Genomic DNA, 26519 nt, shown 5'->3' with positions numbered 1-26519 from the left:
TTTGAAGAACATTGCATTTCATACAGATAAACCATATTAGGGTTTTCATGTTTTGTTTTGAGAAGAGGGGGCAGGAGCTCAGGAGTGGAGCTGCCCGGTTACAGTTAGGCCGTGTCAGGAATTTAATACCCGACAGGGGATAGCAGCAAAACATAGCTTTTAGCAGACACTAGAATCCACTCTTTTAGACACTTTAGGGATGAATACAACAGACAATATTCATTCTCTGCTGTCACAAAGGCCATGTTCACATTACAGGCAAATCCGATTTGCTGCTAAAGTCATTAATCATCATTATCTTGATTGGTTTCCCAAATCTGATTTGGGAGTGTGTCCACACTGCCACAAATCTGATTTGGTTCAAGTCGTATCCCTGTGTCCAGACCTCCATATGTGGTTTGGGACAAGTGACACAAATCAGACTTGGAGCGTCCAGACTCATAAAACCAATCTGAATAGAATCATCAATAGGTCATTAAAGTTCACAAATCAGATTTGGCCTCCTAGTCTGAACATGGCCAAATAATAGTCCCACTGGTCAGATGATGTCAGGGGTGTGTGATACAGAATCACCTGGACATAGTTCAGTGTAACAGTGTAGCTAATCTACTCCCACAAAAACAAATGCCGAGTACCACTAGCACTGTGTCTGTAGCCTGGGTAAACCCAGCCCCCACGTGACTGCTCTCACACCCTGCTCACGTAGTGACTAGTGAGCAGGGTCTGAGAGCAGTCACGTGGGGGCTGGGTTTACCCAGGCTACTGTGTCTGAGGTCTGTGTGTGTGTGTGTGTATGTGTCTCTCTCTCTCTCTCTCTCTCTCTCTCTCTCTCTCTCTCTCTTCAATTTCATTATCATTAGCAAGACAAGTAATTTGTGTGTTGCCAAAAACATAAATAATGCATAATGGTTACAAAGCTGATGATCATAATAAGCAAAGAAAATTAAATTGTAACAGCGTCAGCGCAGACTGCAGATCAAACAGATTATGTAACACGAATCACACACAGTCACATTAATCATCTCTCTCTCTCTCTCTCTCTCTCTCTCTCTCTCTCTCTCTCTCTCTCTCTCTCTCTCCCCCTCTCTCTCTCTCTCTCTCTCTCTCTCTCTTCACCTGGCCGGCCCGATCAGGCTCTTCATCTCCTCGATCAGGTGTCGGCGAACCATGTGCTTGCTGCTGGGGATTCCCAGTGCTGTTGCCATGGCATCCGTGTTGAACGTGGGGTCGAGCACCATGACAGCTCCATGCACTCCACTGCTTTGGAGACCCTCAGCAAACTCCTGGGCAGACAGGTAGAGAGGCAGGTCAAAAAGTGATGCATTTCATTCAAAAGGTCAAATCTAAAATTCGTACGCTGTAAATAATACAGCTGAATTTTCTGGCCGAAAGGTGATATTCTCTCCAAAAAAATGATCTACTCTGCGAGAAAGTATCTTTAAATTCAATAGGAGCTGTTTGATATTAAAATTACAACTCCCTGAGGATATCCGTCCACTAGCAGAATACCCATCCCTGTGTGACTGGCCATTCAGTCAGGCCTCGCTCGCAGAGTTGGCATGCGGCCTCTCCTCTCTCTCCCCAGAGGTGTTTCATAGTCCACTTCCCTGGCTCATTACTCAGCAGTGTGCTGCTCCTCTGGAGCTCTCCGTGGTGCTAAACCTGTGTTGAGTCATTTTGGCCACTAATTTAGTCGGCCCTAATGACCTAATTCAATGATCCAGCTCTGTTTGCTTACCCATAGGGGTGCTCTTTACACTTCCTGAAAGATTCAGCCCAATCGCACGTAAAATGGCATAGCTGTGTCCAAACACAATTCTCCTCACTCACACACACACATGCATGCATGGCATGCACAGTGCACAATTGCTCAACTTCGCATAACTGATTACATCACTCTCACTGATGATGTCCCAATGCCTATGACATCATCAGTGCATATGACATGATCAGTGATGTCATAAGATGATTTTGGTCAATAATGATGTCACTGATGATGTCATAGACATTGTGACATCATCAGTGGGACAAAAGTTGAAACCAATATTGCCCACTTGCTCCCTTTTATATAAAGGAGGATGGAAACAGGTTTTCCTGTGCCAAGACTGCAGACAATCTCAAAGGATTTGTAATCAACTAGTAACAGCTTACAATGATCACTCTGTGGAGATAAGAAGCACAAAGAAAATAAAATGTGGTCACGTGGTGTCAGTGCATTCCTACTATTCTGTTGTATCACCTCAACATGTCATGATAATCAAAAAACAGTCACAGCCAGTGAGTGAGTTGTGTGTATGATGGTAGGAAGTGCATGTGACATCATGGTAATGCTATGAATGAGGTACATCATTTATTTCTGTCCAGTGTCCTCCTCACCTTGAGGTCAATTTCTCTGATCCACCTCATGATCCGATGAGAGGTCCAGACCAGCGGATCCACATTCTGGTGCTCACACTGCATCCGGCGAGCCTGGAGTGCCTGGGACACACGCGCACGCACGCACGCACACACACACGCACACACACACACACACGCACACGCACACACACACGCCAACAACAACCTCTTCATACACTTAAAAGGTTCCATAACTACCTAACGTTAGCATTTGATCAAAGAGTATAGTCACTGTCATCTATAGTGTGTGAGAACAGCAGATGCTCAGTCACATACCTCCTTGTCGAAACTGAGCGAGTGCAGCAGCTCGATCCCCAGCAGCAAGCTGACCTGGTGGAATTTCTTGGAGATGTTGAGGTGGCGCTCGAGGTCGCGCCGCGTCAGCGAGTTCAGCATGCGTCCGTCCACCAAGTGGTTGTGAAATGCCTGCGAGTACTGAGGCAGGCCCACATCGCTTAGCCAGGCCTTGGCAACCCAGTGGTGGTCCAAATCTGCAGCCTTGGACAGCCTGTAGGGAGGGGAGATGTCTTGATCATCTGTAATGCTGACCATAACATTTCATTCTTCCCATCTTTCATTTTCACTGTGGCTCAAAAACAAGCACAGAAAACCCACCTGACTCTTGTCAACAAAATTGCACTGTAATATGAAACTTAAAATAAGCTTCAAAATAGTTGCAAAGTGAAAATGTGGCCTTTAATGAATGTGTATAAATCATTGTATCATATCATACTGCATTATGTGCATGCCTTGACTATATACATTATGTCCAACAGGGGGGCCTCTCACACTGTCATGAATTGCATATTTACAGTACTTTAGTGTGAGAGTCACAGAGAAGAAGTGTCTGTGAGCCTCACTCACCCTCTGCCGTTCTCAGCGTCTCTGTAATCCTCAATGGCCAGGCGCAGTTTCCTGCGGTGCATGGAGCTGCTGACTGCTAAACCCAGCTCCAGGTCCTCATCCGTTAGGCCCAGCAGAACCTGCAGAACATCAAGGTAACACTGTGACCCAGCAGAACCTGCAGAACATCAAGGTAACACTGTGACACTGCACGCTTCAAACTTCAACGAGAGGTAACACAATCTAAGTGTCCTATAACGTCGGCAAAAGCTCGCCGACAAGCAAGGTTGTGCTTTTACAAATATAGTGGATTGAAATAAGACAATTGTGTTTCTGACCTAACATGTATGCGTTTGCGTACAATAAAGTGAAATGATAAGTGGAGCCTGTTATGTCCGGTTAAAATATGTCATAATAATTGAATGTAGTAATGTAATTGAAGTTTCATGGCCCTATCAAAGCAGATAAGTCAACCTACATCATGCTGATGGTTTGGGTCCCACCTTGCCACTCTTGACATTTTCTGAGCAGGTGCGAATGTACATGGGCATTGCCATGACAACCTCCAGCCAGGCCTGCACAGTGCCCGCCCTCCACTGGGACATAGGCGTAGTCCTGGCTAGCTCCACCTGCTGGAGGCGGTCCAGCTGGTCCTCCGATCCGTCCGACAGGCTAAGACTGAGGCGGCTGGGGCTGGAGAGACTGTCTGAGTCTGGTGGGTGGGCGAGGGGAGGGGAGGGGAGGGGGGAGACATGTGGGTGAGCCAGTTGTGGGTGTGAGTGAGCGAAGGCAGAGGCGGTAGTGGGTGTAGCGGGCAATGGAAAACAAAAGTGGGTTACAATAGATTAAAACAAATAAAAATCAATTCAACAACAAATCAATTCAACCAAAGGGAGAGAACTGCATGGTGGCACCTGGTTTCCTCGAAACGAATACGCTTTAACAACATATTATACTTTTGGCGGCATGACAACAAGCCAAGCGTTTGCCAAGCATGCTGTAAACAACGTACTATTATAAACAAGCTTCCCACTTACCAAGTCCATTAAACAGACAGCTGTTTGGAGTCCATTAAACAAACAGCTGTTTGAAGTCCATTAAACAGACAGCTGTTTGAAGGCCATTAAACAAACAGCTGTTTGAAGGCCATTAAACAAACAGCTGTTTGAAGGCCATTAAACAGACAGCTGTTTGAAGGCCATTAAACAAACAGCTGTTTGAAGTCCATTAAACAAACAGCTGTTTGAAGGCCATTAAACAGACAGCTGTTTTAAGTCCATTAAACAGACAGCTGTTTTAAGTCCATTAAACAGACAGCTGTTTGAAGTCCATTAAACAAACAGCTGTTTGAAGTCCATTAAACAAACAGCTGTTTGAAGGCCATTAAACAAACAGCTGTTTGAAGGCCATTAAACAGACAGCTGTTTTAAGTCCATTAAACAAACAGCTGTTTGAAGGCCATTAAACAAACAGCTGTTTGAAGGCCATTAAACAGACAGCTGTTTTAAGTCCATTAAACAAACAGCTGTTTGAAGTCCATTAAACAAACAGCTGTTTGAAGGCCATTAAACAAACAGCTGTTTGAAGGCCATTAAACAGACAGCTGTTTGAAGTCCATTAAACAAACAGCTGTTTGAAGGCCATTAAACAAACAGCTGTTTGAAGGCCATTAAACAGACAGCTGTTTTAAGTCCATTAAACAAACAGCTGTTTGAAGTCCATTAAACAAACAGCTGTTTGAAGGCCATTAAACAAACAGCTGTTTGAAGGCCATTAAACAGACAGCTGTTTTAAGTCCATTAAACAGACAGCTGTTTTAAGTCCATTAAACAGACAGCTGTTTGAAGGCCATTAAACAAACAGCTGTTTGAAGGCCATTAAACAGACAGCTGTTTTAAGTCCATTAAACAGACAGCTGTTTGAAGGCCATTAAACAAACAGCTGTTTGAAGGCCATTAAACAGACAGCTGTTTGAAGGCCATTAAACAGACAGCTGTTTGAAGGCCATTAAACAGACAGCTGTTTTAAGTCCATTAAACAGACAGCTGTTTGAAGGCCATTAAACAAACAGCTGTTTGAAGGCCATTAAACAAACAGCTGTTTGAAGGCCATTAAACAGACAGCTGTTTGAAGGCCATTAAACAAACAGCTGTTTGAAGGTCATTAAACAGACAGCTGTTTGAGCGGTCGAATGAATATGCCTCATCTGTCTAAATTAGTCTGCAGCAACTGTTGCATGAAAACAAAGGGTCTGCAATGTAAATATTCCTGTTGTGTTTTCCCTCTGAATTGCAACGTATACACAGCCCATTTAAATGTGTATCGTGCATGCTACTGTAATTCCCCGTAGACTTGTATACTTACCTGTTATTGTACCGAGTTGGCCCAGAAACTTCCTGTTTACATTTGTTCACAACAGCTTCTCATGTGTGGTTGGGTCATCGGGCCATGGAAGTATTGGCCGGCTAAGCAGTTCACTTTGGTTCAGTTGAGTTCACCTGAGCTTTTAGTTCAGCAGTGTGAGACCCATGTCATTGTGACCAGTTACCAGTGGGTGGCAATCTAGGACCAGTTTTGCCCTGCCTGGGCTGTAGGCACGGCACCATGCATGTCCCTGATGTTGAACGTTTTGAAGTGTGCATGCCTGCGGCGTGGCTTAAGGAGAGGTGTGAGGTGAGCTTGGTTTGTGCTGAAGACAGGTTGAACGGCCCAACCATCACTGAGAACACCTACTATAGTCTCGCTTATACAACAATATCACATTTTCCTTAAAAAAATTTTTATATCTCGTAATCAGTGTGTCTCATATCTTGTCCAATATTTTCTAATACTACACCACAAAAACACTACTATTCTTCTTGATGCAGTCGCAGAATAAACCAATGCTGCTGCATTGGACACTATATAACGGCATGTAAATGCATACACCATCACCTATAGCTCACTCAAGAATCTAGGCCACATCATCCACTTACACAACAGACATCTCAATAAAGCGTTCTGCTCTTCATTTCTACAAATGGGTAGAAATGGATGAGGATTGGGTTGCGCCTGTATGGCTCAACAGGTGCTAAAGCAGTGCTAAAACTGTATGTATGGACTAATGCACTTTGGATCAAACGATGCACATCATGGCATACATATATGTTTGAAGTATAGTATGCAGCATGCCTGTGAGTTCAGTTATAGAGGAAGGCCACATAATCAATTTGCTTGACTCTCTGCATCTACTTGATTTCACGCCCGGCTAATTAGGGGACCTCTAACATCTTGGGCAATAAAGCTGCATTGCAGGTGCAATTCTTGTTTCCCTTCAACCCATTCATATTCTTCAAATGTTTTTTGGTAGCCTATATTCTACAATATTGCTATTACACTGCTCAAGTTGAAGTTAGGCTTAAAATGCACATAAAACTAAATTTATGAGGTTTATTTATATATTTATATATATCAGCTCCAGGCCAAAGGCTACAGTTACAGCATGAGTGACTGCAGATGAGGCATCCCATGATGTATATAGAATGAATATATATATATATATATATATATATATATATATATATATATATATATATATATATATATATATATATATCAAGGGAAAAGTAGGCTACTCGTGCACAATCCAAGCAGGGAGGTGCTGGTCACAGCAAGCAGGATCAAAATAACATAAAAACAGTCTCTACAGGAACAAGTCCATATGAAGTTGACCGCACACTCCAGAAGAACAGGGTGACCAATGCTGTATCAAAAGATCATATTTACTTCATATGGACTTGTTCCTGTAGAGACTGTTTTTATGTTATATATATATATATATATATATATATATATATATATATATATATATATATATATATTATACCGTATATATATATATATATACATATATATATATACATATACATATACATATATACATATATATACATATATATACACACAGACACACTGAAAACCTTGTGAAGAAGCTTAAACTGGGTTTTTACTGATGTTTCTTCTTCCTTGGATGCAAGATAGAAGCGAGTCCAATCCACATTTTGGACTGTGTTAATACAATGATGTCCTGCATACTGTATACAAACATGCATCCTACTGTTACGCAAGCTAGATCGTGTTCATCACGCATCTCTGCATCTCATCGCTGCAGCCTTCATCATGTGGTTGGTTGGATTTCACCGGGAAGCTTCACCTGTATTTTTTCATCTACAAAACTATTCTTGGTAAGCTTCCTTCCTATCTCTGCAACATCATCTGTAGTCTTGACCCAAACAGCTACCACACTAGTCCAATGCTGCCCGTCTCTCATCACGCACCCTGGATATCGATATGAGATTGGAGACGCTGCCATCAAGGATGTTAAATATCTTATTAAGAAATCTTAACAGGAACATTGTAATTGCTTTGAAGAACAGACGAGGCTACTTTATGTGCCCTATGTGACTTGTAATGTATCTCATATGTGTTTTATGTGCAGTACATATATATATACATATAATGTGTGTGATTGCTTATAACTTATTCATGCTGCTGCCTTGGCCAGGTCTCTCTTGTAAAAGACATATTATCTACTTTCTGGTTAAATAGAGGATACATGAAAACCAAAATAGGCATTTTCTCAAAATAGATTCGCAATTGAATGATTGGGGTGGCCCCAAAATAAAAGTATTTCGTTAAACATGACTTGAGTAATTCATCTTGAACTGGACGCTTTTTATGTGCTCTAAGAGCCATGCATGGACAGGGCCGAAAGTGCTCCTCTAAATGCCTCTGAGAGCAATTCATATTGAGCTGAGTGGATTTGCTCTTCCATCAGAAATGTACCATCAAGCAGAAGGTCTCTGTTCAGACAGCGGACACCCAGCGAGGGCACGGCTCCCTCCTCCAGACCTGCAGGCTTAACTGACATTAACTGACAACCTGACAAGGCCAAAGCGTTGCTGTGGAGACTGCTGTGACCCGAGAACTGGCTCCTCTGAGAGACACCATCCCTCTTATTGGGTAAAAAAACAACAACCTGAGAATATAGTGTGTTAGAAGAACATCTCTGCTGTGGTTCCACCACTGTGATCTGTGTCCACTTCCCGCACTTCTCTGTTGTTTGTGTAAAGGACCTTGTCCCCACGGCACGGCAGCCATTGTGAACTTCGGTCACATGTCATGGATCTATTATATTACTATATTATTATATTATATTACTCTACCAGAAGAGCAATTAGAGCTTAGATGTAAGTTGATCATTTCACAGATTCCCCACTGAAAAACACATGAGAAAGAAATTGATGGATAGAGGTTCACATAAGTTAATATGGCCCACTATAATGTACCCAGAATCTAGCCTGTAGCGAGCTAGTAGCTAGTAATCTAGCTAACCTCCCTGCTAAATTCAAGCAGTTGTTGTTCCCAAGATTGCTAGATAATCCGCCACCTGTTCGATCTATCTGAAGTCCCCACTTATCTGTTGAAGTAATGGCAGCTTTATAGCATGTCGAGTTTCTCATCCTGAGTGCGACGTGCTCATGGACGCTGTGGGAATAAGGTTAACATGCAACAAAAACAAAAACGCTAGCCCTCAAACAAGATTAAATAGCACGTCATTCATTGAGGGCGGTATTGTATATTTGAATTGGATCAGCTGATAAAAGGAAAAAAAGATCATTCAACTTGAAGAAGGGCTTAATTCGAAGGTCACTTTTGGATGTTTCTGTGAGTTATAAGGCATCTCCAAACACAGTTTGCAACCCAGCAGCATTCATTTTGAAATTGATTGGAACCAATGGGCCTTAGTTTTACTGGAATGGATTGAGTACTTGGGTCACATGACTGTGTCCAGAGTCCAGGGGAGGTCAGACAGGGGAGGGGGGGTGGGGTGGTGGTTCTAGTATTAGAGGTTAGGGGTCAAATCAAAGCAGGATGTTATTGACACACACGAGTTCTGCTCCAAACAATCTGTGATGGCGTCCTTTCCATCTCCGCTCTTCTCTGATCATTTATTCCAATGTGGCAGGATGCGTTTCAGTGTGAGTAATGAGGGAAGGAGAGAGGAAAGGAGGCCATTTGGAAGCTTTTGCGATGCAGTCCGCTGGTCACAGATGGACTTGCAGGGCTGAGAGAAGCTGTCACGCGTATGTTAAAAATGGCAGCCCCCCCAGCATAAAGGGAGGTGTTAGGATCGGAGCGGCCATACCACAACAACGTGAACAAATACACACAAAACATCAACATAGGGAAAGAGAGGACAGCCACATGGAAATTCAACGTCATTTATTTTATTTTAAAATAATCTTATTTTCTCACTTCTGTTGAGTGTAATGGTGTTGCCATGCCTTTAAGTTCTCTGCTACTGATCCACTTCTACACATCTCAGGACCTCAAGACAGAAGTCCTCCATCGAGGCCTAACATCTTTGACTTTAAATAAAACTCTTTAGTAATAATAATATTAATTTCATTTCTGTAATGTTATCTCATTTACAAAAAGTAAAATGTTTTTTGCGAGGAAAAAACACGACTGAGACCTTGGCTCACAACATAAAAACGATACAATGATTCTCATTTGATATGGTGCTTTTATCAGGAGAGGATTCTCAAGGCTGGTTGAATGAAAAGTTATCCATGATGTACGTCTAGCAGCTTACACATTTTTTTAATAAAAATTAGTATGTTGACAGGTTGAGAAACTCAGTCATTGTTCTTCTCAAGACCTATCTGTGAGCTACCGTCGTTAATTCAATTAACTTTTTTTTTTTAATTACCTCTAAATTCCATCTTCAAGTCCAAATGTAGGTTGAGTGAAGGGTTAAATCATGATCCTCTCACTGCTACTATTGGCGCTCTTTTGACAAGCATTGTGGTTAACCCATTGATACCTGATGCAGCATTTGTGTGCGTATCCCTTTAAGACCGCGAACCGCGTTAACGCGGTTCGCGGTCTTAAAGGGATACGCACACAAATGAGGGATATACACGCAAATGCTGCATCAGGTATCAATGGGTTAAATACAGTTCCAATGTAATCTCTACACTGACTCAGGTGAGACTGACAAATACCCGGTGTTAGTTTCACATCGGGGAGAGAACAGGTTTCCTGGGCGGCAGTGCAGACTCCGGCTTAATCCAGTGAAAGGATGAAAATAATCCAACATCTGTGCTAATTATTTTGCTTGGAGAAACACTATTAACCTTTGGCACGCGGTTAATTGCTTTTCTCAGCAACGGCCTGAACTCTGCGTCAGAATTTCTGAGCGAGTTCATGAGGTCATGGGAGAAGGTATGCATTTACCTTGCTGGGACTGATTGGCCTGCCTGAATCTGGTTGTAAACCTCCAGGCATGGCACTTGACTGTTATTGTTAAATAGTTCATTTAGCATCAACTCCATACTCAGGCCTCTAAGCTACGTCTTTCGAGTCTTGACCATCATCATATCTACGAGCAATTAAAAAGTTACCATAATTGATTGAATTGAAGTTCGTGCTATCATTTATTTTGTGATGCGAGGTGATTCTGAATAATTAAGCTGTTAAGACCCTACAGCAATTAATGGCAAAAAGATCTCTTGAATAAGCAGAATAATCACTATTTAATGATTGAAAGAGGGTTCTCTCTTTGACTTAACTTTGCTGACCGCTCACAATTCTTCTGCAATGTCATTTTGGCCGGTGTGCCTTTCAGGTGGACCTTCAAAAGGTCACTTTCTATCTCAGGATGCTCGTCTCTCCTCTTGAACTTTCATCAGAATATTCCTGAATATCACAAGGTCATTCTTATCAGACGAGTCCAATCATTCCATTTGAAATGGAAGGAAATCAGGAATGAAATCAGGAAATTTCTGACCTGGAACAGGAAAGTAACTGACCTCTCTCTCTTTTTGTCCTTAGAGGCAATCTATCCGCCTTTTCAACAGCATCCAGAGGGAGACGTTTCTGCTTAATAGGGGGAAGGTTTTCGTCACCATGCATTTGGGTACCAGGGGCTACATGCATGCATATCACACATGCTTCTCAACAGAGAGCAAACGCATAGCTTCACTGTCTTTACATTTCCTGTTTGGCTTTCATGTTGCTGTGGAACAAATAGTTGTGCAGAGAAAAAGCTTAAGTCCTCGCTGCTTAGCGGTGTCTTTGAAGTCTGATTGGAGCCAACGTGGAGGAACATGAGGTCGGGCCTCCTCACGGTTTGTTCCTCAAGGTGCAACCGAATTGGAGGTGGACATGAGGAGGAGTCTGCATGTTGCCTACAGGAAAGTGTTCTCATCATGGCAGTGTGAATGGGGGATGGACCAAGCAGGACAGTAAACAGGGAGGACTTTAAGTTAGAAGGTCGTGGGGGGATGGGGGGCATGTCAAAAATAACAAAAGGCATTCAGGACAAAGAGACATTTACAAGCACACAGTGCACATCAACTGTTATTTACAAGTACAGCAGTCCTTCAAGTTTCCAGTTGATTGAAAAACAAAAATCAAAAAAAGTCCCAAATGTCGAGAACAATTAAACGGAACCAATAACACAGCCAGATACAATCGAACATATCCACATCTTAGCTGTGCCACGCTGCCCCACTCTATTTACAGAACTGTACATGTATACACACAGGTGCAATTTGCTCGTCAGGTTTACAAGACGCGCCACAGCAGGCTTCTGACCATGGACCATGTACTGTACATACTGTACATACGCCCTCTCCCTCTCTCTCTCTCTTTCACACACACACACACACGCGCACGCACACACACACACACACACACACACACACACACACACACACACACACACACACACACACAAACACTACTGTATGCGCTCTTCTTCTACCACTTGGCCCAAAGGCTCCTCAGGTCGGCTCTGACGTGCTTTTTTTTTTTTTTTTACCAGTCTGCATCTTCTTCTATGTAATAATCGGGGGTTGAAGTACCATCAAACAAACCGGGCTCCAGGGACTTGCGCTGCTTGCCCCGGGCGAAGACGCGCGACAGCGAGCCCAGGCCCAACTTCTCCTTCTTCTTCTTACGCTTCGCCTCCTCCAGATCTTCTAGGGACTGATGAGAGACAGCGAGAGAGATCAGAGGGGCGAGATGAGATGACGAGATGGACAAAGGAGCAGAGGCGACGACGGCGCACGCGGGACAGAGGGAGTCAGCGGCAAAAGGAACAGAGAGTGGGTGAAAAAGAGCAAGGCGGGAGAGATCAAATTCACAACAAGCTGCCACACATGCAACTTCTTCTTCAACAACCCCAACAAGCCACCTTCAAATCAATCGTCACACCAGGCACAGTTGCAAAGTGAAGAGACTCGCAAAGGTGACGTGCATTCACTCGCAGCCAGAAAGGGCACTAGAATAGTAGGTGACTAGGAAGGAGGTGATTACTTGGGAGGGTGCGGTGGTGGGCAGCTCTTACATTGCAGAGGGAGTGGGTCCGGTGGCGCGGCGAGTTGACGTCGCTGGGCGTGGACGAGCGGTCGCCCTCCAGCGCCGAGGCGTCGGAGATGATGGACGGCTGGCGGGAGTGGCAGGGACTCACCCGCACCGCAGCCACTGAACAGGATCAACGGGAAGGGGGGAAGTCGTTTCAACGTTGTGTTCGGGGGCACACACAAAAAGCAGCGTATTTAACACAGAGTACCAGACGATGAAACCTATGAAACCTTTCCCAAACAACACCTTCAAAAGTAGGCTGTGAAGCTGGCAGGAGTGTGGGTCAACACAGGCGGGCCATGCTCCTATATTTTGGCTCTGCCCAAATATCCAACCCTTTTGGGAAGACATGAGAGATTTGATTTAAAAAAGAATGGGTTTCGATTTTGAGATGTCCTTTTTCACACTGTACTTCGGAATCATGCCTGATGGTTTATGTAAAAGTGACACCTATCTCTTGAAAATACTATTGGTTGCATGTAAAAAAGCTATCACCAGGTGTTGGCTCCAGAGAAGCCCTCCTACTGCTGGACTTTTCGTCAACCATATACATCTTATGGAAAAGATGACATTCACTCTCCGCCTCCAGAAAGACAAGGGGGAAAACCTCTGGATAAAATGGGACTGTTACCTGCAGGAATCTGAGACTGGCTAGGGTTCTTTATTTTTTATTTTTTATTTGTATCTCTCTCTTTGTGCTCTCGCTTCCATACAACATTCTTTCCTCTCTCTTCCACACTTGAAATAACAAAGTTACTAATGTAAGAAGATACCTCTCTCTAACAAGACCTCATGTTCGCTGCCTCATTTCTACTTGTATTATTGTTTGTTTTATTTGTGTATACCTGTCTGTTCTTGTCTATTTTGAAAATTGTCAAAATAAAGAGTTAAAAAAAAAGAAGTAGGCAGTGAAAACATTGCCACTGAGGTTGAGTGTCTCTGTGTATCAAGTGTCCGTGTACTAATTAGAATTGAACGTATAGCACAACAGATGGCAGAGCCAATTTGGGCGGTCGTGACTGTTGTGTTGCGCCTTTTCTCTCCTTTGTCTGCTTTTTTCTCCAGCTGTCGCCAATTAATCCGCTACCTGTTTGACACCTGTAACCCTTGACAACAAACTTGTCTTGTTTACTGGCTGTAAACAAGAACTCTGTACTTTTTCTTGTGATGAATTGGAGGTATCAGCAGTGCTGCTTCCACCACTCTGCTTGGTGAGGTGAGGTTTTCTCTTATCTTTCGGGTAGGGGAATCTCTCAGTCCAGATCTGTGTGTGTGTGTGTGTGTGTGTGTGTGTGTGTGTGTGTGTGTTGTCCTACCCTGTCTGTCAGTGGGATGTCCCGTGTGGACATAGAGGGTCTGCTGACTCTGTCTGATGGCAGCAGTCAGGGGATGGTCCGCATGCATCACCCACTCCTGGTTGTTGCCGTTGACCACGGTTTCCGTGGTCATGGCCAGAGAGTGACGCTTGGGCACATCCTTGGTCAGGGTGGCTAGTGACTGTTTGGCCTTCGGAGGGTAGACAGACATACACATAAAGCACTCAGAGATAAATCTGACAAGCAACAATCTGACATTTCTTCTGGAACAAAACCCGCATAGACATTGCTGTGGTTTCTGAGTTGATTATGATGATTTGATACAAGTCCTTATTCTGGGTAGGAAAATTGACATAAAATGAAGCTTCCCTGATGTGTTGATTTTTAATGGGCTTAATTCAAGGAAAGAAAAATATTTTGAAAAGAAAAATATAATTTTGTTTATTTGACACGTTTAAAATAAAAATAAATAAAACTTGGCAAACTTTCATTTCACTTTTTTCGGTTCTTGAGTGATTAGAAATATCATTGTTGTTATTGCTATTATTATTATTATTATTATTCATGTCTATGTTGTATGTGTGCGTGCCCTATGCAAATGCACATAATGTGTGTGTACTAAATCCCACTACAATGCACTGTAGTACAATGCACATCCACTGGGCTTCTCATCTTGCCTCATGAAAAATGCAGCTGTATTGCTGTCCGTCCTTTGTTGTGTGACATCTCCCTAACACTCCTGACGCCGAGCTGAAAAAACTACATCTCCCTAACACTCCTGACGCCGAGCTGAAAAAACTACATCTCCCTAACACTCCTGACGCCGAGCTGAAAAACTACATCTCCCTAACACTCCTGACACCGAGCTGAAAAACTACATCTCCCTAACACTCCTGATGCCGAGCTGAAAAAACTACATCTCCCTAACACTCCTGATGCCGAGCTGAAAAAACTACATCTCCCTAACACTCCTGACACCGAGCTGAAAAAACTACATCTCCCTAACACTCCTGACGCCGAGCTGAAAAAACTACATCTCCCTAACACTCCTGATGCCGAGCTGAAAAAACTACATCTCCCTAACACTCCTGATGCCGAGCTGAAAAACTACATCTCCCTAACACTCCTGACGCCGAGCTGAAAAAACTACATCTCCCTAACACTCCTGATGCCGAGCTGAAAAACTACATCTCCCTAACACTCCTGATGCCGAGCTGAAAAACTACATCTCCCTAACACTCCTGACGCCGAGCTGAAAAAACTACATCTCCCTAACACTCCTGACGCCGAGCTGAAAAAACTACATCTCCCTAACACTCCTGACGCAGAGCTGAAAAAACTACATCTCCCTAACACTCCTGACACCGAGCTGAAAAACTACATCTCCCTAACACTCCTGACGCCGAGCTGAAAAAACTACATCTCCCTAACACTCCTGACACCGAGCTGAAAAAACTACATCTCCCTAACACTCCTGACGCCGAGCTGAAAAAACTACATCTCCCTAACACTCCTGACACCGAGCTGAAAAAACTACATCTCCCTAACACTCCTGATGCCGAGCTGAAAAACTACATCTCCCTAACACTCCTGACGCCGAGCTGAAAAACTACATCTCCCTAACACTCCTGACGCTGAGCTGAAAAACTACATCTCCCTAACACTCCTGACGCCGAGCTGAAAAACTACATCTCCCTAACACTCCTGATGCCGAGCTGAAAAAACTACATCTCCCTAACACTCCTGACGCCGAGCTGAAAAAACTACATCTCCCTAACACTCCTGATGCCGAGCTGAAAAACTACATCTCCCTAACACTCCTGACGCCGAGCTGAACAAACTACATCTCCCTAACACTCCTGATGCCGAGCTGAACAAACTACATCTCCCTAACACTCCTGACGCCGAGCTGAAAAAACTACATCTCCCTAACACTCCTGATGCCGAGCTGAACAAACTACATCTCCCTAACACTCCTGACGCCGAGCTGAAAAACTACATCTCCCTAACACTCTTAACGCCGAGCTGAAAAAACTACATCTCCCTAACACTCCTGATGCCGAGCTGAAAAAACTACATCTCCCTAACACTCCTGATGCCGAGCTGAAAAACTACATCTCCCTAACACTCCTGATGCCGAGCTGAAAAACTACATCTCCCTAACACTCCTGATGCCGAGCTGAAAAACTACATCTCCCTAACACTCCTGATGCCGAGCTGAAAAACTACATCTCCCTAACACTCCTGATGCCGAGCTGAAAAACTACATCTCCCTAACACTCTTAACGCCGAGCTGAAAAAACTACATCTCCCTAACACTCCTGATGCCGAGCTGAAAAAACTACATCTCCCTAACACTCCTGATGCCGAGCTGAAAAACTACATCTCCCTAACACTCCTGATGCCGAGCTGAAAAACTACATCTCCCTAACACTCCTGATGCCGAGCTGAAAACCTACATCTCCCTAACACTCCTGATGCCGAGCTGAAAAACTACATCTCCCTAACACTCCTGACGCCGAGCTGAAAAAACTACATCTCCCTAACACTCCTGATGCCGAGCTGAAAAACCTACATCTCCCTAACACTCCTGATGCCGAGCTGAAAAACCTACATCTCCCTAACACTCCTGATGCCGAGCTGAAAAACTACATCTCCCTAACACTCCTGACACCGAGCTGAAAAACGAAACCAAACGCGGGCATGTAGAGGACGTGTTTGCTGCTTGGTGCTGTTTGGTGCGAGAGGGACGCTTTTGGAATAATGAAGCTGTTCTATAAGTTGAATGAATACATGTGCCTAGTCACAGCAACACAAAGCCTCCTCTGTTAGCTGGCACCACAATGAACAGCTGGAGCCTTGGGAGGTGTGTGTGTGTGTGTGTGTGTGTGTGTGTGTGTGTGTGTGTGTGTGTGTCTACGCATGTGTGTGTTTCGTCGGTGTCAGAACTCTGTGTGTCTGTGTGTTTGTATGCATTTCGTGGTTAGACTTGACATCTTAATGTGGCTTTGCTCTTCCCATGCCTGCAGATCAGCAGCAGCAGCACACAGTCACCACCAATCATCTCTATCTCCACAGCGCTCTGCCCTGACCGTTAACATCATCATTCCATCGTCACTCACATGCAAAACAAGATCAATCACAAACCCTTCGGCGCAAATCATTAGCTCTCACAAGATTTTCTCCATTTCATCCCAAGCATTTCCCACACAATTCTTCCCCACCGATTAGCTGTCATAATAAACATTCCAAATCATCCAGAACTGGAATCCGGTGGATCATTGTTGTTAGGATCACTGGGGATCACTGGAGGTATTAGTGAAACACGTGCAAGTGGGGCGGGGTGGGGGGGGGGGGGGGGGGGGCTTGGGGCTTCCCACGACAACCAGGTCACAAGTAGGAGAGGTTTCCAGGGAGCAGAGGGGTCACAAAAAAACAGGTCAAAGTTCAAGCGGGAGGGGCCTGTCTTACCGCCGTGACCCTAGGAGAGGAGTCCCTGTCAGCAAGCCGGTCAAACACCCGGAACTCCATTCTCTGATTCACACAGTTACTCATCTGGGGGGTTGGAGACATGAGGGATGGCTATACTGTACATTCAAAGACTTTCCGTGTGTGATTTTTATGAATCCAAAATAGTGCATGTTGATAGAAAATGTAAATCACACATACAACCATAGAACTTATTTTCATTGTTTTCATTGTCAGTGGTTCTAACAGCTGCAGTGGTCATGTGACTGAGCCAGATTAACCCTGTATAGTTCAGTTCAGTTCAGTATTAATAGTTAGAGTGTAAGAGACTTATAAGTGTCCTTCTCATTCCTTTACCTTTCCTTTCATGCAACTTTAAAGCCCTTCACTATTCTCAAAGACATGTTCTTCACATGGAGAAAACTGCAATCTGTCATATCTAGCATCAAACTCAACACTGGCAAAAGCAGAGATACAATGTTACATTAATACTAAGTGGCTGTCTCTCTGCCTGTCTCCCTGTCTGTCTCTCTGCCTGTCTCCCTGTCTGTCTGTCTGTCTCCCTGTCTGTCTGTCTGTCTGTCTCCCTGTCTGTCTGTCTGTCTGTCTCCCTGTCTGTCTGTCTCCCTGTCTGTCTGTCTGTCTGTCTGTCTCCCTGTCTCCCTGTCTCCCTGTCTGTCTGTCTGTCTGTCTGTCTGTGTGCTGTATCCGTCGGTCTCACCATGGCGAGCTCCGCCTCCAGCTCCTTGATGCGGTTGTCTTTGAGGTCGAGCTGCGAGCGCAGCAGCCCCGTGTGCTCCGTGGCCTCCTTGGTCTGCCGCCGCAGGTCCCACTTCTCCCTCTCCAGCAGGTCCTTCTCCTTGGCCAGCGCCTTCACCGCATCCTCACTCTCCTGGTGGTGACGGGAGGACGAGACGGGGACAGAGGAATGACATGATTCACATCATCCTTCCAACAGAACTTTCTCACAGCATTTTAGTTTGTTGTTGTTGTTTTTGGGTGGGGTCGTGCGGTATTTTATTTATTCTAAATTACATAAAATCTCGAGGCAATAAATGAGAATAGCCTACTGTAGAAATGTTACCTTACTAATTCAAGTGAAAACAATGGCAATTTGCTCATTATTATTATTATCATTATTATTATTACTGTTATCATTGTTGTTATTATTATTATCATCATTATTTGGAGTGGGGGGCATTCGATATCGCAGAAAATAATGAGACATTTGATATTATTGAATATCGGCTCAAGCCTAGCTCGTTCGGGACAAAGACAATTGTTATCTGCCTACCTTGGTAATAACTTTAATTTAATTCTGCCCGCATCTCTTTTGAGGTGCTTGACAGTTAAGGCATTATTGGAGTGCCGCAGAGCATCAGTAGATATACACATGCTTCCAACCTCAATGCCTTAGGATGTTATTGTAGCGTCGTGCACATACATCCATACATCCACACAGACACACCCACACACCCACAGACACACCCACAGACACACCCACAGACACACCCACAGACTGCCAGCACTGATCAACACACAGGAGATGCTCTGTCCCAACCACGCTCACAACAAACAAACAAACAAACAAACATTAATTCCTTGTCATCATGACATGAGAGCCTGTTTCATGGCACAAGCAGGATACTGGACAATTTGTTCAGCACTTCAGTTGTTAGTGTACAGGTGTGTGTTAGTGTTCAGGTGTGTGTTAGTGTACAGGTGTGTATTAGTGTACAGGTGTGTGTTAGTGTACAGGTGTGTGTTAGTGTACAGGTGTGTGTTAGTGTATGGGTTAATCGCTCTGCTGCTGTTTCCGGCTTATTTTAATTCAGACCGAAAAAACCCTTCAACCACGTACAGTGCAGGCAGCGCCACCTTTTGGTCAAAAGAACCGTTACAAATGTGAGTGATTCATTTTCTTCAGGGGGTTAGCAGGTCACTTAAAGAACCCATTATATTGGTTAGTGAGAATTTAACTGAGTTTTGATAGATAGAGTCAAGAAGTGCTGTTGGCAACTTGCCTATGAAACTGTGAAAAAGGTGAATCAATTGAACTGGTCGTGAAATGATTCCCTGCTATCGGACACAGACAGCATGAACCAAACAAGTTAAAAGAATCGGCGCTTCCACCACTCGGGGGAGAGAGTGGGTGTGAGAAACAGACAGATTGTCCTTTTTTCCCAAACAGAATCTATTACAGAATGCCAGAATGAGTCAGATTAGTACTCGCACACATACACTGTTGCAGGCAAATGTCCTCTTTTTAATGAAATACACCCTATACTCTACTGTATATATGCGCATGCAAAAGCGTGCACCTGGGTGTGGCCAGAGCATGGGTGCACCTGGGTGTGGCCAGGGCATGGGTGCACCTGGGTGTGGCCAGAGCACGGGTGCACCTGGGTGTGGCCAGAGCACGGGTGCACCTGGGTGTGGCCAGAGCACAGGTGCACCTGGGTGTGGCCAGAGCACAGGTGCACCTGGGTGTGGCCAGAGCACGGGTGCACCTGGGTGTGGTCAGGGCATGGGTGCACCTGGGTGAGGCCAGAGCACGGGTGCACCTGGATGTGGTCAGGGCATGGGTGCACCTGGGTGTGGCCAGGGCATGGGTGCACCTGGATAAGGTCAGGGCATGGGTGCACCTGGATGTGGTCAGGGCATGGGTGCACCTGGGTGTGGCCAGAGCATGGGTGGCGTACTTTTCTGTGCTGCTCATAGTTGCGTATGAAGTCCCGTAGCTGCTCCTCGCGGCTCTCCAGTGTGGCGTAGAGCTGCTGCATCTGGTTCACCAGGTCTGCCTTCTCTGCCTTCAGACGCTTCCGGTCTGCCTTCATGGCTGGGAGGGGGAAGGAGGGGGGGAGGGGAGAGAGAGAGATGAGAGGGAGGGGGAGGGAGACAAAGGTTATTGACCATAGAGACTGAACAATATCCGTATGACTCGACTGTGTATCTTTGTGTGTGTGTGTGTGTGTGTGTGTGTGTGTGTGTGTGTGTGTGTGTGCGCGTGCGTTTGCTCGTGCGTTTGTGTGTGTGCGTGTGTGTGTGTGTGTGTGTGTGTGTGTGTGTGTGTGTGCGTGCGTGTGTGTGTGTGTGTGTGTGTGCGTATGTACGTGTGTGTGTGTGTGCGTGCATTTGTGTGTGTGTGACCAGTATGTGTTGTGTGTGAGTTACTGGGTAAAGGAGAATATGTGTGAAATAACAAAGGAGTGTGCATGGGATGGTTGGCAAAACACCATATAGATGTAGAGCACGAGAGCAACAGAGACAGCTTGTGGTTTGAATTCACTCATTGAAGAAAGAAACTGGTTGGAAAAATAAATGGCGTCTGGGGAGCGTGGTAATCAGGCTATTCATGAAACTCTTCTACTATCTGCTTGAGTGAACTGGAACATCTTAACAGGAACAAATGTGCATCTTTCTACAAAGTGAAATTCATTCATAAGGGATTCACAGAGACACTTATATGGGTCTGCCAATATGTTTTGCGGTGAATCATGCAGGATTCATTCAGTAGTTGTGCTGTGCATTAGTCTCCGATAAATAATACATTGAAATAAGTTATTTTCTGTGAGTTTGTTCATTTGCAAGAGGACAATAAAGCAATTATACAGATTTGTTGATTGACCGGACTCAACCATTTCAGTTATTTTTAGTGGACAAAATCGCCCCAAAACATTCAAAAAAGGACAGCTACTGGTAGTCAAAATAAATTATGCTTGGCATGCGCTGTTACCCAAAACTAAAACACTAACATCTCATGGCACTGTGGTTCAATCCAGTGCCCACACAGTGTCCACACGTCCAGTTCTTAGTGAGCGCTCCATTAAGAATAATTAGGCTGTTAATGAAGCAGTTTGACATTAAGTCTTTGCGTATGGCAACATGAAAGCTTCTCAAGAGTAAAAGCTGTTAAATATACCTTCTGTTGCCGGTCTAATGTGCTGTGACTGCTTCTTGATAGAGAGGTGAGTCACAATGGACTCTTCTGTCAATCTCCTCTCTGCTTCTGGCTTCATTAGGCTGCTTTCTCTCTCTCTCTCTGTGTGTGTGTCTCTCTCTCTCTCTCTCTCTCTCTCTCTCTCTCTCTCTCTGTGTGTGTGTGTGTCTCTCTCTCTCTCTCTGGCACTCTCTCTCTCTCTCTCTCTCTCTCTCTCTGTGTGTGTGTGTCTCTCTCTCTCTCTCTCTCTCTCTCTCTCTCTCTCTCTCTCTCTCTCTCTCTCTCTCTCTCTCTCTCTGTGTGTGTGTGTCTCTCTCTCTCTCTCTCTCTCTCTCTCTCTCTCTCTCTCTCTCTCTCTCTGGCACTCTCTCTCTCTCTCTCTGGCACACTCTCTCTCTCTCTCTCTCTGGCACACTCTCTCTCTCTAAGTCTCTGACACCTCGCCCACACATAATGATAAACAATATGGTTCAGTTTAGTGACTCAGTAAGCCGTTAATTTCCTCAAAGACAACATCTCCTTTCTCTCCCCTCCATCTGCTATTCTCACGCCCTCTCCCAGTTTCCTCTGTCCTCCCTCCTTCCTCTGCTGGCTGTTTCCTCTGTCCTCCCTCCTTCCTCTGCTGGCTGTTTCCTCTGTCCTCCCTCCTTCCTCTGCTGGCTGTTTCCTCTGTCCTCCCTCCTTCCTCTGCTGGCTGTTTCCTGTGTCCTCCCTCCTTCCTCTGCTGGCTGTTTCCTGTGTCCTCCCTCCTTCCTCTGCTGGCTGTTTCCTCTGTCCTCCCTCCTTCCTCTGCTGGCTGTTTCCTGTGTCCTCCCTCCTTCCTCTGCTGGCTGTTTCCTCTGTCCTCCCTCCTTCCTCTGCTGGCTGTTTCCTCTGTCCTCCCTCCTTCCTGTGCTGGCTGTTTCCTCTGTCCTCCCTCCTTCCTCTGCTGGCTGTTTCCTCTGTCCTCCCTCCTTCCTCTGCTGGCTGTTTCCTCTGTCCTCCCTCCTTCCTCTGCTGGCTGTTTCCTCTGTCCTCCCTCCTTCCTCTGCTGGCTGTTTCCTCTGTCCTCCCTCCTTCCTCTGCTGGCTGTTTTCCAGACAGACTCTTGAAGGCCACTTCCCCTCCAGCTATCTTTCCAAACTGACGATGGATTCCTTTTCACATTTTCACTGTTTGCACTCTGTCCTACCTTCGACCTCTTTACTCTGACGTCTTCATCCTTACTGAAGACTTGAATATGTCACAGCACTATAAACGCTTTTCACCAGCTGCAACCCCACAGCACTTCCTTTTTCTCAGCTTCTTCTTCGGTGTTTTATGGCGGTTGGCATCCTTAAATGTTGCATTAGCGCCACCTGAATTCATATCAGCTTCACAGTGCTAACTATTTACAGTGTCCACTTTCTCGGCTGTTCAGGGGAAAACACTGACATAGCCTACGTCTATTTTTAGTTTTGCTATACGTTTAAATGTAAAGATAGGCCTATGCGTGCAATAATGTAAAGCTGTAACATGTCGCTTTTATTAGCCTCTCAGGCTAGCTCTACTACCCAGCGTGTGCACGTCTTTCAGACAGGGGTGGTTGTTATGGCAACTATCAACAACAACAACAACCACTAACTACTACAAGACATAAAGACCGAAATAGGCCACCTTGTTACTGTGTCTGTCGGAGACACGGGCCTAACGTTAACATTTAATATGAGCTGAATATCAGCCTGCGCTCAGCTACAGTATGTGTACAGGAAGTAAACCGGATATTCAGGTGGGTTGTGAGTGACGGTTGTTATTGTTGTCAAGTTAAAACCGTCTATACAGTCTATTTTCACAGCGTACGCCGTCTAGGACAGGGTTTGTCTGACATCCCACAGACACCCCCCCCCCCCATTATATGTCACTATAAAGGACTTTTACTTGACACTTTATCATTTCTAATTTGAGATTGCTCCATCTTCTGCTATGGATGTGATTGCTGCGCTGCATACTGCACAAAGTCAATTTCCTCGTTGGAAATTATGATGACTCACTAATATGGCTATTCCAATGAATCTTGAATGTCTGTCTGTCTGTCCCCGCAAAAGTAGACCAATCACAGCTCGTGCTGCTACGCGCACGCCACACCGGCAACAGCACGGCAGTCAAAGGAGGCACACGTGATTCTCGGCCCACCACAAATGTTAATATCTGTGCAAATAAGCAAAGCAGAAAAAAGTCAATATCTTAGTTTAGCGTCGATGCAAAGGATAATGCAATTAGCTTGTCATCACTCGCATTTCAGAAATATCGCTATTCACAACGTCTCGGCCGCGGCTCATGGCTCGTTTTCCTGGCCGGCGACTTTTTTTTGTTCCCTCTCCCTGTCCAGGAGGAGGCGCTCTGCCCGTATTTCTAACATAGACTGTTATTGAAACGTGCCCGGTAAGAACATCAGGAATCACGATATGGACGTTAGATACTCTCGCAATGCTGTTTCAGTTGGACTTTAAGCCATCTATCACCATGGAAGTGAAGAGATTGTATTAACAACGAGCCAGCCCAACTACATATCCCCCCCCCCGCATCCACATTGTATCCAACAACAGCGTGGACGCCATGCTGTTATTAGACTCTGTCTTGTTTCTCTCAAAGCTTGTCATGGTGTGCTCATCTTTCCTTTTCTTCCCTCTCTGTTGTCTCTCAGAACCAGATGAGGCACACACACACAAAGCAGCCATTAGATCACTTATATCACAGCTTGGTTAATGACATTCACAAGTTGCGTCTGGGGAGCCTGGTGGCATGGAATGGAAGTGCATTTTTACAAGGGCAGATTCACCCTCTGGTTTCCTCTCCGCCATCTCTTCTCCTCTGTCACCCTCTGCTATCTCTCTCTTTCAGCCATTCTTCGGGGCTGGAATCTGCAAGCCAAAGCGATTTCGCGAGCCAACTGCCGCGGCCAGAGCAGACAAGACACGTCCCTCATTGGCCAAGAGAAACAGGAAACCTCTCCGCACCTGCCGCAGGAAGAGGAATCAAAGCCTTCCTTTGAGATGAGCCGCGACGCTGCTGCCGCTGCCTCGCATCCTGCACCTGTGACCGCTTGGCAGTGCCGGGCGCTCCCCCCCCCCGTGTCGCACACAAGAAAACATTGACTGCGACTGGGAGAAAGGGCCCATTCAGAGTCGCAAATCATGTGTTTGAAAAAAGTTGGGGAGAAAGTTCCGCTCCTTACCGTTCATAACCTATTTATGAACACCTCTAAACGGACAGGGACTGTCTATTTATTGAACACCTCTATAGGGACAGGGACGGTCCGGGGGGGCAGCGCTGCACGCTCTCCGCGGCTGCATTGGCAGACAGGTGAGATGGGGGGGGAAGCACGAGCATGTCTGCTCTGCTGACAGCCATAGTAATGACTCCCATACTCCATGGCTCTGTCCAAGACGCCATGCCCCCGCCACTTATTACCAGCTGAGGCGGAGGAACCCACCTGGGAACCAGACAGACCTGCAGCTAATGTGTGAGGAGATGGAGGAGGGGGAGGAGGAGGAGGGGATACTGGAGAGTAAAGTCTTTTGATGGAAGAGTCTTATCTGTGGAAGCAGTCTGTCTTCTTCCTTTGTGTGGGAATGTGTGTGCGTCTGTGTGTCTGTGCACACATAGGCACGCTGTAGTTTGTGTGTGCTTATTGCTGTACAGCTATTTTCCCCCTCTGTGCTCAAAATGTTCAATGCTCCAGTATGTGTGTGTGAGTGTGTATGAGTGTGTGTGTGTGAGTGTGTATGTGTGTGTGTGTGTGTGTGTGTGTGTGTGTGTGTGTGTGTGTGTGTGTGTGTGTGTGTGTGCGTGCGTACGTGCGTGTGTGTGCGTGCTTGCGTGTGTACTTGCATTTACACTCAGTGTAGATCAGGACATTGACTTGCAAAACACACATTCACCACCAACAGCTCAGGTAAGCCAATTTCAGCATCTCCCCACTGTTGGAAAAAAAAACCTACTTGGTATAAAAACATCCTCAGCTGCCTGTACCACAGTCTCCAACTGCCTGTACCACAGTCTCCAACTGCCTGTACCACAGTCTCCAGCTGCCTGTACCACAGTCTCCAGCTGCCTGTACCACAGCCTCCAACTGCCTGTATCACAGTCTCCAACTGCCTGTATCACAGTCTCCAACTGTCTGTATCACAGTCTCCAACTGCCTGTATCACAGTTTCCAACTGCCTGTATCACAGTCTCCAACTGCCTGTATCACAGTCTCCAACTGCCTGTACCACAGTCTCCAACTGCCTGTATCACAGTCTCCAACTGCCTGTATCACAGTCCCCAACTGCCTGTACCACAGTCTCCAACTGTCTGTATCACAGTCTCCAACTGTCTGTACCACAGTCTCCAACTGTCTGTATCACAGTCCCCAACTGCCTGTACCACAGTCTCCAACTGTCTGTATCACAGTCTCCAGCTGCTTGTATCACAGTCTCCAACTGCCTGTACCACAGTCTCCAGCTGCTTGTACCACAGTCTCCAACTGCCTGTATCACAGTCTCCAGCTGCCTGTATCACAGTCTCCAACTGCCTGTATCACAGTCTCCAACTGCCTGTATCACAGTCTCCAACTGCCTGTATCACAGTCTCCAACTGCCTGTACCACAGTCTCCAACTGTCTGTATCACAGTCTCCAACTGCCTGTATCACAGTCTTCAACTGTCTGTATCACAGTCTCCAACTGTCTGTATCACAGTCTCCAGCTGCTTGTATCACAGTCTCCAACTGCCTGTACCACAGTCTCCAACTGCCTGTACCACAGTCTCCAACTGCCTGTCTGTATCACAGTCTCCAACTGCCTGTATCACAGTCTCCAACTGTCTGTATCACAGTCTCCAACTGCCTGTATCACAGTCTTCAACTGTCTGTATCACAGTCTCCAACTGTCTGTATCACAGTCTCCAACTGTCTGTATCACAGTCTCCAACTGCCTGTATCACAGTCTTCAACTGTCTGTATCACAGTCTCCAACTGCCTGTATCACAGTCTCCAACTGCCTGTATCACAGTCTCCAACTGTCTGTATCACAGTCTCCAACTGCCTGTATCACAGTCTCCAACTGCCTGTATCACAGTCTCCAACTGCCTGTATCACAGTCTCCAACTGCCTGTATCACAGTCTCCAACTGTCTGTATCAC

General features: G+C 45.5%; 1 protein-coding gene across 1 annotated transcript in view; it reads right to left on the bottom strand.

Annotated features, from left to right (window-relative positions):
- Nucleotides 1-12052: 12052 nt before the first annotated feature.
- The window catches only part of kazna (kazrin, periplakin interacting protein a), a 158698-nt gene continuing 144231 nt past the window's right edge, over nt 12053-26519 (bottom strand). The window contains exons 4-9 of the mRNA XM_083641896.1: nt 20141-20277; nt 18160-18330; nt 17442-17525; nt 13971-14160; nt 12638-12774; nt 12053-12276 (exon numbers count right to left, since the gene is read on the bottom strand). Coding sequence (XP_083498022.1) covers nt 12106-12276; nt 12638-12774; nt 13971-14160; nt 17442-17525; nt 18160-18330; nt 20141-20277 — 890 coding nt within the window. The 3' untranslated portion in view covers nt 12053-12105. The remainder of the gene's footprint in view (nt 12277-12637; nt 12775-13970; nt 14161-17441; nt 17526-18159; nt 18331-20140; nt 20278-26519) is intronic.

Source organism: Poromitra crassiceps (assembly GCF_964638095.1).
Source record: "Poromitra crassiceps genome assembly, chromosome: 8".
NCBI lineage: Eukaryota > Metazoa > Chordata > Actinopteri > Beryciformes > Melamphaidae > Poromitra > Poromitra crassiceps.
The sequence above is the reverse complement of the archived record's forward strand: the minus strand, read 5'-3'. Positions and strand labels throughout refer to the sequence as shown.